Source organism: Chlamydotis macqueenii, chromosome 8 (genome assembly GCF_036417535.1).
Source record: "Chlamydotis macqueenii isolate bChlMac1 chromosome 8, bChlMac1.mat, whole genome shotgun sequence".
Lineage (NCBI taxonomy): Eukaryota > Metazoa > Chordata > Aves > Otidiformes > Otididae > Chlamydotis > Chlamydotis macqueenii.
In genome coordinates, this window is record NC_141563.1 from 17,832,195 (window position 1) to 17,845,567 (window position 13,373).

At 41.3% G+C, this 13,373-nt stretch overlaps 1 protein-coding gene across 4 annotated transcripts in view; it reads right to left on the reverse strand.

Annotated features, from left to right (window-relative positions):
* The window catches only part of SNX7 (sorting nexin 7), a 30,835-nt gene extending 18,236 nt beyond the window's left edge, over positions 1 to 12,599 (reverse strand). For 3 of the 4 annotated variants that reach the window (XM_086752910.1, XM_086752909.1, XM_086752911.1), the window contains exons 1-6: positions 12,338 to 12,599; positions 6,368 to 6,550; positions 4,389 to 4,499; positions 3,810 to 3,974; positions 2,655 to 2,856; positions 543 to 742 (exon numbers count right to left, since the gene is read on the reverse strand). In XM_086752910.1, coding sequence (XP_086609036.1) covers positions 543 to 742; positions 2,655 to 2,856; positions 3,810 to 3,974; positions 4,389 to 4,499; positions 6,368 to 6,550; positions 12,338 to 12,526 — 1,050 coding nt within the window. In that variant the 5' untranslated portion in view covers positions 12,527 to 12,599. Of the gene's footprint in view, positions 1 to 542; positions 743 to 2,654; positions 2,857 to 3,809; positions 3,975 to 4,388; positions 4,500 to 6,367; positions 6,551 to 6,897; positions 6,986 to 12,337 lie in introns of all 4 variants that reach the window. The other variant, XM_086752912.1, reaches the window with a different exon arrangement.
* Positions 12,600 to 13,373: the final 774 nt, after the last annotated feature.

Below are 13,373 nucleotides of genomic sequence, written 5' to 3' on the forward strand. Positions count from 1 at the left end.
CAGCTTATGGCAAAGACTAACACATGCTTATATAATGGCATAGGAACTGGAAGTTCCCTGCTGTTCTGGAAAAAGAAAACATAGTTTAGGAACATCTCCCAGAAAGGGAAAAACCTCTCCACTCCTTTTCCCCCGCACAATCTGTTACTCGATGAGTTCATATTTCAGCAGTGTCAGAGGATGCCTTTCTCAGCTGCTGTTCCCCAAATCTTTGTGTTCCCACCTCTCTGCTACAATGCAGAGTTCTCTGAAGATGGCAAAACCAGACACTCTCTAGAACAGCTACCAAGGGCTGCCTGCCATGCAAAACTACCAAGCTCTTCTCATCTGGAAGGGGCACCTCTTGCCTGATTAGCAAAGGAAACAGGACCAACCAGATTCCTGAATGGACAGCTGTCCTATGCTGTGCACATTTAATAACAACAGTAAAATAAAGGGACTGCAAAATCATTTTCATCAGTTACAAATTCCCTTCTAGAGTGTGCCACTGGACTAAGTCAAATTTTATATACAGCCATAACCTATCCTTAAGGAAACCTTACCATCAGAATTTCACTGTAGAGAACGTATTCATGTAAAATCGGCAGCAGGTTTTCCGAGAGCCCTGCCATTCGCTTCTCTGTAGCCTTGCAACACTTGTCGATGCAGCTGGCAACACCTTTTAGGGAGTCTGCTATATCTTCTTCTGATGCTGACCAGAGTGTGTGGATGGGGCCGTATTCCTTCATTTCATTAAAATATTCTTAACAGGAACATATATGCATATTACTCTTTTGTTCATTAATACATGTCTAAGTGATACTAATTGCAATTGCAACCTCATATTTACTGTGAACAAAGGAAGAGACTAAGGCTCATGTTTAAATTTGCTCAAATGACCAAGTAAACTGCAGTTCATTGTTTATGACTAAACTAATTAGGAACTACTTAATTACAATACATTAATTAGAAACCTAACAGCAAAAATGCCCCAGTCGTTTCAAAAGGACACAGGTACCGTACCCAGGCAGACCTGAAGAGCTGCATTCAGATCACCCAATGACCTGAATCACTCACTGTCGTCAGACAGGAGCCATAGCAGACCTGGGCAGCAGTCGGTCTGACTTGCTTCTACTGCTCTGAATTCCTCTGCTACAGTAATGCTCCGAATCCTGTCTTAGTTATTAAAACTAGCAGCCTTGGTGTGTCCCAAAAGCTTCAGAAGACACACTGAAGTTCACTCGTTCTGCACCTGTTATCTCTTTTAGTAGTTTTTATTATTCTAAATACAAGGATATCCTACAAATTATTTCTTCTGTCTCTAGGCCAAGTGATAACCTGTAAGCAGAAGGAAGGCCCAGAATTCACTATGCCATTTGGTAGAGCTAAACCTGGGCCAGGCTGGACATGACCTGGAAGCTGCATGTTCACAGGAGGGTACTGTGAACACATTGGTCATATACTGAAAACACAATTTCATCACAACTGAATTTATAATCCAGAAATGTCCAAGAAAAGATGCAAAGTGCTGTGTGGCATTAAGAGTGTAATGTTTACTTTGAGATTAATTGGACAAAAAAAATCTCCATGGAAGATGTAATTAAGAATCTCATGTTAAGCTACAGCAAGCAGGAATGTTCTCTGATTCATAACTATCAACAGTTCATATCCACAACAGTGCGGCCCTGCACACGAGTGTTCTACCAAGCGCTATTTGGAAAATCTAGAAAGAAAATATAACGTACGGCATTTGGAAGCATGCCAAAATTCATAAGGTTTTTCCAAGAAATATTTTGGCACTGACGCCTTGAACCTACGGACCTCAGCCAGCTATTTCCACTGAAATGAACAATATCAAAAAGAACTCTCTTCACTAGCATGTGTTTTCCTTTTGTAAGACCCCTCCAATTTAGTGAGGACATGCTGAGATCCGGTACGGCACAATAAAGCACAAGGGCTCAGTTATTAAAGAACCCAGCGCAGCTCTTCAAATTCTATTATATAGACAATAAAATCCCTCAAGTACTGACTGGTGGAAATTCTACTGAACAGGCCTAGTCTGAGATCAGGGTCAATCTCGGAAAGTCAGTAATTCAGCATTCCAAGTAGGTGTGCAAAATGCTGTTACTTAAGGAAAAAACTGAGATTAAGTCATCGTTCTTAAGAAAACTCTAACAGGCACAGTTTCCTGTTACAGAAATTATGATCAACCATAAAGCTATTAAAAAATAATAAAACCTACTTGGTCAACACAGAAAAAAGGTGCAGAATGAAACAAAAAAAAATTGATGTTTAGAGATCTAGAATCTGGACAGCATTATGCCAGTGTAAGACAGCACAGAAAACTGTGACTACTTTCATTTCACAGAAAGTACAAAACAAATAGTCATGCAGCTTTCCAAAAAGCACAAGTAAAAAGATAGCCATACTTGCTACACTTTCTTCTAAGTTCCTTATCAACTAGTTTAATGACACTTTAAAACTCTTCCTATTAACAAGTTATTCAAACTAACTTGAAGGTCTGCCAAAACAATGACCATTATGAAAAGCAAAGTATAAACACAGATCTCCCTTCTTCCCTGCCTGCTGGAAAGAGTATTTTGCCTGGCACAATGAAAACTAATTTAATTTTCCAATATATTAATTTCTTATATCAAGAAAGCTTTTCTACTTACCCCTTTCTTCCTTGTAAATTCTATGAGCTATTTTGTCTAGTATGTTTATTTTCTGACTAAATGTTTCCATGTAATCGTTCATTTCTGTAAACATTTCAGGACGATTTTTAACTCCTCCTCTTACTGAGGATGCTACAGCTCTGACGGTCTGTCCCATCCTGCTCAGCAAACCAGGACCCTGCTTCTTGTGTGAGGAGAGTTCCTACAGATAGAACAAGCTGTGTTTACTTCCAAGTACTTTAAATTCTTTGAAAATAATGCATCCTGTAAAGATGTTTTTTTTTTTTAAACAAAACTACATACATAAGCTTATGTGTGCCTCTTCAGTGTATAAATCTTACTTTAAAATTATTAGACCAGTGTCAGAACCTTATCTGTCATGTGCACTTACCAGCTAAGTGTTTCAGGGCAAACACAAGCAAGCTGTGTATCATGCTCGCACAAGAACAATTAAAGATGGCAGAGAACCTTTACCCTTTCCTTCCTTAGGGCCAGTTCGTTAGTTTGCAATTTAGCCTTTTGAACAGGAAAGCCGAGGTAACCATTGCAGAAATAAGTCACTGAGAAAAGCAAACAATGTTCCTATTGGAAGAAGTGATCCATCTATTTTTTTTGTAACTCTTTTTATATGTTACTAGAATAACCTTTGCTGAAGTTCAGAGGCAGGCTTTTCCGAGTACGATATCTGAGTACAATTTTCAACTGGACACGTCTTGAACAACATAACAGGAAATTCAAAGGCTGTATTTTTCTTTTATGAGACTAGTACAACTTTTTTAAAAAAAAGCAGCAGATGAAAAAGACAGTGCCATGCCAAAATAATAATTAATTTAAAATACTACTTTTTGTATACTCTTGGAAGATTATTTGTATGAAATATTGTGAATTTGCCACAAAAATCCAAAATGCATCAAAAAACCCCCTGCTTTAGAAGGCACAGCGATATTTATGGCCACACTCATGATTACCAGAAGCACAGAAGAAAAGGTTATCTCGCGGGATGAATATTCCATAAATCCCCTGCCGCCTTCTGACACTTCTGTAACAAGCTGTGGGAGGACACTATTGAATACTGAACTAGGGAGACTCCTGATACACTTTACTAACACAAAATGTGGTTTCACATAATTGTAAATGAAAATAAAGTCATTTTACCCAGGCCTGTGCAGTAAGAAAAATTTTGAAGTCTTCATTAAAAGTTAAAGTTGGATGATCAGCAATACGGTTCAAAAATTTATGTAAAGCTTTTCTTCGAGTCTCAATGAATTCATCACTAAATCGTTCCACCATTCCTTTCATTATGAATTTTTCAGGCAATGGCTAAAGAGAAGAGAAGAAATATATTGTATAATTTGCATAACATTAGGGGTATTATAATAGTTCTTCTACTTACTAAAAAACATAAGTATACCTTGTAAAATCCATCCTGCAAAAAACTAACTGTTACAAAGTTATCATATTCATCGGTGGTATAATATGGTTCTTGTAGCACACAATGCAGAAGAACACAAGTACAACTAAGAAAGAAGGACATAAATTACTGCAAATAGCACAATTACAAGCATAAGAAATACCTTTATGGGATTTTTAATTATCATATACATACAAAGCTAATGAAAATAGGTTGGTTTAATGTTTGTGAGACTTCAGAAACTAAAGACGTCAAAAACCTCCATATAAAACTGGAACCATCTTATAAACAAATAAAAACAACTTAAGTTTTAGCAAACGAACAGGAATAATCAGTGTCGGATGTGCTTCTTCAAGTTTGCTCTTCAGCCAAAGGAAATCCTGATATCGTCTTCGAACTTCATATTCACTGGAGTCAAATTCACCACGAGATGTCTGAAAACCAGAGGCAGAAAAAACAGGCTGAGGTTACAACACCAGAAAAAAAAAAGAACAAAATAGTTTTAAATTTAAGAAAAAACTGATTACTTGAAGGGAATGCATATATGATTCTATTTTGCCTGTGTTATTTGCTTGCTGTGTTTTAAGGTGCAAGGATCAACTACTTGAAGAGATAAAATACATCCAATTTTAGCAAGAAGTCAAAGTTCTACTGTAAAAGAAAAAAGAAACAAAAGCAAGCACTAAACTGCACACGGAGTGACTTATAATAATTAGTCTACCACAAAGTCAAAGTTTCCAAAATATTTCAGTCATTATTTAAGGGTGGCATTTTCTTTTTAGCAATCACGGTTATGTTTGTTACTTTTAGGGCACTTATTTTAAAGTGAATAGTAATCTACGAGTGAGGGAAGTCCATTTTTTAGCATTCTGAAAAAAAACCCCAAATAGCTGACATACGTCCTTGGGACCTGCTGACACCAGTCAACAATCCTCAAAACATGAAAACTTCAGTGTATCACAGCAGTGATGCTTCCTGCGCTGCTTAATGGATTCTGCGATCCATAATCAATTCCAGTTTCATAGCCCTTTGTTAGAACTTGCCAACAAACCTTTAATGCCTAGAAAAAAATGCTTATTACAGTGTTGCAAAATTGTCAGACCATGAGATTTATTTTATTACTGCTCTATCTTCTAGAATCGAGCCACAAAGAGCCTGTATTTTCATTAACATATGCTGTTTGGCATTCATTGTTGCACAGAGATTTATAACGCAATGCAAGTAAATTCTAAAAACCTCGAAACACGTTTGTAATCTAAACATTTTTGAGAGTTGAATAAAATTTTTTCACGGTACGTGGGAGGAATGCTATTACTTTATCATCAACAACCAGCACTTCAAATTAAATACGATAAGAAAGGATAGAATACATAAAAAAGCAAAAGCAATCCACCTTACAGCCCTACCATACTTGCCTGAAGAAAAAATGTTCTCTCGTCTACAAAAACATGCATAAAGTGAAATTATTGCTAGCAACCTAATGAAGATAGCTCTCTTCCTACTTGTTAAATATTTTATGAGGAATTGATATCTCCTCTTATTTAAGTATGAATAATTCCCATTTGAAAATTTGGTTTTAAATGAATCTTTTAAAAAGAACCCAAAGTAAAATAAATTAACAGTGCAATTCTCAAAATGCAGCCTGCAGAATATTTGCTGGTAATCCCAGAAGAGCTAGCTGGTCTCACAAGGCTGACTTTCTTCCTTATTTCCAGTAAGTAATTTGCATTCAGGACAGCTAAAAATACACTTTGTTGTTTCCTACTATTACTTTTTCACTGGAGAATTGTGTCAGTTTCTCCAGAAATCATATGCAACTGTAAATGGGGAACAAACGTCCATGTGATAGTGGACACTGCAATTAGAAAAGAACGGAATTGAAAGACTTTGTAGAAGGTAACACTTATGCAAGACAAAAGACTGGTAGCCTGCAAGTGATACAAAAGTCATAAATACTTGGACTAACATAGTGTATTGAAACTGAATCAGTCCTGCTGTTTCATATTCCTGCTGGAGATCACAACAGAAAATGTTATTTTCACAGAGAACTGATTTTGCTGTTGAAAAATTATTAGCTATTTTCTCAGCGTAAAGAACGTAAGCATCTATGTATGTAGACTCATACTGAATTTTTTTTGAGAATCTACCACACAGTTTCATACAGTTTCAGTGGTCTATAACTCATGGCAAAATCAGAGTATAATTTAAATTTAGTAATATCCCAGAGAATGGTATGCAAGAAGAATGAAAATGCTACTACTGTTATAAACGTAAGCCATTATAGCCATGAATAGACGCTTACCTTTGTGACTATTCTGTATGTAATAAATGTTTCAATGGCTGTAATGTGGCTTTCAGGATCATCGACTGTAACGAAGAGATCTCTTAATTCTGGTTCATCTTCAAATTTATACTGGTTTATCATTGATGAGGGGGATATTGGCATTGAAGAACTGAATGAGTTTACCTCGGCCAGTGATGTATCCTACAGATAAGACATGGGAACATCCATATCAACACATCTTTGATCCAAACGCACACATACAAACACATCTCAGATGCTAAAATGGCAAGCTATCCAATTATTTATAATCTGATAAAACAGATAAAACAGAGCAGATGAAAGAGTTCTATAGTACATGGCAAATCTATTATCCTTTTCAGTATTTGTTTTAGTGAGGAAGTAAGAAATTAATTTTAGAATAAAAATGATGAAGGAGCAAAACGTTACCATTTGAGAAGAATGTTATGCATAGCTAGAGAGAGAACTTGCCTATGACTGGTAAAATTAGTTATGAATCCAAGCACCCAGTAATTGTGTAGGATACTTACCAGCTTTATTAAAATTGTTAAAAGCCAGTTACTCAGGGCTTAAGAAGTTTGAGTTATCTCTAATAACCTGAACAGAGTGGATTAAAACCTGATGATTTTAAAAGAAAACAAAACAAAATTTGAGTCAGAATTTTTATTGGTACTGGATATTTCAGTTTGTATATCTTTAAAAATAAAATCTGAAATGGAAAATGCTTACAGAGACATAAATTTAATCTTTTTTTTGAAAGAAAACAGTAAGTAAGGATGCAGTACAAATGTGCTGCCTAATTTCTAAAAAAAAAAGTCAAACCACTGTTTTGCTGAAGTGGAAAACCACTTTTTGATAGCATCAATCACTTCCACCACAGCTCTCTAAGAATATGTCCACATAGCAGCTGCTTCTGCTCAGTGTGTTCAGCGGCGATCACTCAAATGCTGTGAAACAGAATGGAAATTGGAAACAGGCAAGAAATCTCATTTTCTTCCTTAGATGCAAGTCTGGATGAGATCTACTAATCTAAAGTCTTGAAGGATACAGTCACTAGGAAAAGAAATTAAACTCACTGACTCCATACAAGAGCAAAATAAATCAATAAATAATTAAAAATAGTAAATTACAGCAATTAAAATTAATCACTATACTTTAAGTATCAAATATTTTATACATTTTTCTAATATATCCAATGCAATGAAGTATTTTTATAACAAACTTTAATCTGTTTTCTATAAGTTTTCTAAAACTTCTAGACTACACTGAAGTGCAGACTAGTTACACTAAACTAACTGTTGAGTGGCAAAGAGTTGCCCTTTCTGGTGCCTTGCTACCTACGGAGCAAGGAGAAAAGGGCATTATTAAAGATAAAACTGCTCAAATGCCAGGAATGAAAACATGTTAGTCCACCCAAACTGGAGTCACAACATCATCCCCAGGCCGATCTCATGGGAGTGAAGAGCACACCACCGCAGCGCTGCTGAGCTTGGTGAGAGTTGCTTTTTTACTTTGAATTCAACTGAATCAAAACTTTCTCTGGAATATGTTCTCTCTTGTACTTTTCCTGCTTTACACCTCATTGCCTACCACCATCCCTTTCCTTTGGATTTATCAATGCGCTCCCATAAATACGGAGTAGAAATTTATATTGGGACTGATGTCCCAGTTCCCCTCCCATCACTTACATGCAGTTCTTTGAACAGGGAGACAAAAGCAAGATGGATGACTAAAGGCAGTGCTTTAAATGTTATATAGTTGCTTACTTGTACACCTGTCAGTCATTTTACTTTTACTTGGTGTGTTCCTACACAGGATTTCTATACTGGCATCCAACCAGCACTGTCCTGAGGGGTGGAGGATACATAGAGCGGCTGTTCTCACTGCCCGCCAGCGCTAGCTGGCCATGCTCTACATGAAGAATGAGGACTGCCAGTTAGGAGCAGCCCATGCGATTCAAAGTGCTGAGACAATGGAAAATTTCCAGGGAAAGAAAAATGCATGTGAGCATGTAAGGGACTGGAATGGCCATATAACTTGAGGAATAATGACTCTGCAGGGCCTAAATTGGATCAAGGCAAATGTGTTTCATATTTTCTCATTTGCCATGGGTCATTAATATCTTAATGTTTTGTTCCTCCTTCTAGGTTGCTACTAAAAATTGCTCTATACAGGCAGGTTTCTGAAAGTGTATTTTTATATGGAAGGGCTTACAAATATGTGGTTTGTGAAACAAAACATGGGCAATAAACATCCATAGAAGAAGCAGGTCTTCAGTTTTTTTGTAATACAGCTCTAGTGAAGGAATGCATGTGAGTTTTAAAGAAGCATCTGTTTTTCTTTCTTTCTCTTCATGATATTTCAGGTTTATATCCAGCAGTTCTTGAAGTTCATGTGACATAAGCCTGATGTCATCACAGAAACACGGTAAAAAAAAAGATTATAATTTTATATTTTCTATGTAGCTGTAATTTTGTGGTTGGAACTATGTTTTTGTGTGTGTACAGATGAGGGTAGGAGGAGTTTTGTGGCACAGGAAAAACAGACAATTCTTCAGCTCTTGGGTTGTGTAACTTCGTTTTTAAAAAAAACCTTTTTTCCTCATCATCCATGCAAAGACCATCAGGGCCCTGTCCCAGATAATGATGTCCTTTCCCATACCTCTCCCAGCCCCATCTACCTGCAGTACCCCTTCTCCCTTCCAAGCCCTTTCACTCCTTGACAGAGCTATGTGTGCTCATCAGCAAATAGTTTTGTGCACTTTGATTTACTAGCCAGGAGACCAAACAGAAAATCAAAGAGCTCCTGGCAACATGAGGGCCTCGTTCTGGGTCTCCTTCCTCTAACACTTGCAGTTGCCCTGTCTCACTCTCACATTTGGCTGCAATTGGTCAGTAAAACTCCAAAATAAATAAGGGAAGGAAAACACTCATACAGCAGGAGCAGCCTCAAAGCAGGCTGAACACACAGCTGAGCCTGCAGCCCTCTGTAGAAGACATTAAGCCCAGGGGTTTGCCTAAACACCACTCCTTGCCAGAGCATAGATCCTTGACTCGGGGTTGCCTCCATGCCTCATCCATCCTTCCCTCTCTCCCAGCGAGGATCCAAAGCAAGTCAAGATAAAGGACATGGTTGCAGAGTTTGTCTTATAAGAGGATAGCTTAGTTGTTGGGGCATTCTTCAAAGCAGCATGAGATTCAGGAAGACAGAATAGTTCCTTGACCAAAACATTCACTTATAATCAGTCTCAAATCCTTGATCAACTTATTTTGGATGAAACATTAGCCTCTATGCAATTCTGAAGTGGCATGTACATCTTTTCCAGAAATACCATTAATTAAGTTTTCTGTAATTATGAAATGGAGACAAACACTGTAAAACAGAATTTGAAAGAAGAGCTGCTAAACATTTTAAGTATTAACTGAAGTGCTGACAGCTTTGTCAATGCTAGGTCACTGTATCAGTTAACCAGGAAGGCAAAGATTAACTGAATGGGTATTGCGATACATGTGCTACTCTACACTTTGCAGCTAATGGAAGAAAGCAGGTTGAAAACATCGCATTTGTGTGACTCATAACTCAACGCCCAGAAGTTGTCTCTGCTAAAAAGACCTCAGAACTTTTTCCATGGTAACGGAAACTAGGATAAAGTGAAATGCACGTTCTATCATGAAACGCTTTATCAGAATTGCCGAAGAAGATGCTAGACTGTAATATCTGAGATATGTCAAAGGATACTGGGTCAATGGTTTATGACACTATCAGGTTAAATGTCTATGAATTTTCATAAAACAAAAGCCATGTGTTTACATCTTGAGTAATAACTTAGGGTATTGATGTTGACAATTTTTAAGAATCTCATTTTTCACCATTTTGGTAGCTGGTACATTTCATTGACTAAACTAAGAAAGATGAAGTCGATGACAGGGTAAGGCATCGAGTCCTGCACTGCTGCTGCTGCTGCGCCACTTGGCCTGCAAATGCTGCATCACTACCTTAAAGAAACTGGTGTGAGAAACCCCATTAAGATATAATTTAAAACAAGGTGCTCCTGGAACAGTACATTATGGAAAAATCAGTTTTACAGAACTTAGTCTGAAGCTACATTTAGCCTGTCAGTTTCCCTTGAGTATATGGAACATGAACAAATGGGGTGTAATCCCCAATCAACCTCACAAATTTTAATCAGCTCAAAAGATCAGCCCTCAAATTGCACCTGAGAGCAAACTGTGAATTTCTGGTCTATATATAACCACTAAATGCAGGTGTGCAAGCTTTGGAAAGGATGCTGTATTTTCACATAGTACGACAAGTTTTCTTGTTTGCAGGAATAAGTTATCACGCGGCGCGCATTAAGAGTAGTTAAGATTTAATATAAGTAAGAAATATTCGGCATGAATCCAGGTAGCAGAAATGTAAAGATACAGATATTTGCCTTATAGCAGCAGTAACTTGTATCAACTACACATGGTTTTATTTTTTATTCCCAAGGAGCATCGCTCTTGACAAGCAAGCGGCATAGCTGTTGATACCCTGCTTTGACAGACAGATACCTACCTGCATGTAGAACTGCCTGAGCTTAGCTAGTAAAAACACAAGCATTTGAAATAAGAAACAAACAACTAAAATTATACTTTAGCGCTGCTTTTGCATGCAAGTTCAGTGAATCATTCATCTCTTTATGTCAAATCAAGTGCTTTCCTAGAAAAAATATGATTTAGCTAGGCCCTAGTTATGCTTCAGAAAAACACAGATAACTTGGTGAAATTTAGCTTGACCTCTTGCATGTTACAGACCATTAATCACCTAATAGTCCCTTCTGGCCTTAAAATCCATGAATTTCAAGAATTTTACTCCAGTCAAAGGTTAAATACATAGCTCCTAAGAATAAAGCTCTTACTCCAATGTTTTTATTTATGCTTAACAAAGAATGTATCTCCTTTACAGAAATATTAAAAATACACATTTAATTTATATGACAATCGTGTCACATTGGTGCCACATTTTCAAGTAGGAAACACATCTGCTATTTCTCCCCAACGTCACACATCCGCTCACACAGCAGTTCAGGCGTCTCAGGAGGTGAACAGGGCCTTAGCTCCCTATATATGTTTTTTCCACCTTAGCTCTCTGTACGTCCTTATGTTTTATTTTGGATGCTGCCTTGGTAAAGCCAATAGATCCATGACACCCTCTCTTCTTTAACAGCTGAGAAGGCAAGGCTCGCCTTAACCAAATCAGTACAAAATGAGAAACAATGTATGTGGTAGCCATACCATGCTTCACTGGTTTAATTAAAATCAGCAATACTGGCAAGACTGGCACCCATGTACCTAGCTAACTGGGTGTGCTTTTGGAACACGGACCCTACTGTATCGTCAGTTACCTCCCTTTTGTTCCCTTCATCTAAATACAGATGTTACCTTCTCAAACCTCCTTTGTCAAGGTGCCACACTTCATCTTTTAAAAGAAAGCTCAAACTGAAACTGGAAATGTTTATTTATATTTAAATACAACCACAATTACCAGCTACGCCTGTTTATTTCAGACACACGAGGTACGTGACCAATGTAGGGTTACAGCGAGCCCAGATTACCTGGCAAATTCAAGGTAAGCGCAGTTGTGACCGGCACAGCCCGCCTGAAGTAGCAAACCCCCCCGTTTCGGGCCCACGGAGAAAGTGACCCGGGGCTGCGCGGTGCGGAGCGGGCCGCCCGGGGCTGCCTGGGGGCGCGGGGCTGCCCGGGGCAGCGCTCGGCGGCCCCCGGAGCCCCGGGGACTTCTCCTGGGGCTGGGGCGACAGCCGGAGCCTCCCTGCGCGGCAGCAGGCGGGCAGAGGCCGCCATCACCGGCGCCGCCCCGTCCCGTCCCGGCGCACGGCGGGGCAAAGTGCCGGCGAGTGCGGGAGCGGCCAGCAGCCCGCACGCCCCCGGCGCGGCACGGCCCGTCCCAGGGTGGGCGCTGCCGTACCTTGCTGAACACCTCCAGGTCGTCCTCCTCGTCGTCCAGCGACAGCACCTCGGCGGCGAGCAGCGGCCCCTGGGCCGCACCGGGAGCACCCGCGGGAGACTCAGCCGGGGGCTCGGGCTCGGCCCCTCCCTCGCTGCCGGGGGAGGGCGGGGGGAGCGGCGGCCCCAGTACCCGGCCCTCTGCCTCCATCCTTCCCTGCTAGCGCGGGCGGCGGCCCCACCGGAGCCGCTCCCCGGGGCGCCGCAATTGGGCGCCCCCCGCTCCTCCGCTCTCGCCCCGCCCCGGGGGGCGCGCCCAGTGCGCAGGAGTGGAAGCGGCGGCGGGCCGGTTGCGCTGTCGGGCCGGGAGGAAGCGGAGCCGGGCTGGGGCGGGACGAGCCGGCCCGGCCCCTCAGGGGCGGCGGGCCGGTAGCTGAGGCTGCAGGCTCTCGGAGGGGGCTGGCTGTCGGGCGGGGAGGCGGCGGCTGCTCACAACGCCCACGGACGTTTTCGTCGGGGCGTCGGGCTCGTTTACGTGTCGGCAGCTCCACGCTTTGGCTGCCTCCGGGGTCGCTGAGCGGGCGGGCCGGGGCCCGTGGGGCTCGGGCTAGCGTTAGCCGCCCTGGGTGCGGGCTGGGGACGGCTGGTGGGGCTGGCCGGGGTCCCTGGGAACAGCGTGTGCTGTGCCTCGGAGCCTCGCGGGGGCAAGCAGCCCTGGGCTGGCGGCCCCGGGGGCCCGAGAGCGGCCGGCAGGGACGGGCAGCCCTGGGTTTCCTCCGCTCGGCGGGTCGGCCTCGTTCGTCCCGTGGGGGCCCGGGCTGCGCCCCTTGGCCGGATAGCAGGCCTGGCCTCCCGCCTCCCGTGCTGGGCCGCGCTGTGCTCTCGCCTGTAGCTGGAGCCTTGCTCACTGCATCATCGTGGAGTCTGGTCTGCTTTCTGGTGTTGGGGCCGGAGGCTGAATTTGGGGTCAGAGATTTACTTCTGAGAGCAAATCGACACCACATTGCATCTGAAAAGGAGCAAAGAGAGGGACCCCAAACACATAAAAATAGTTAAGT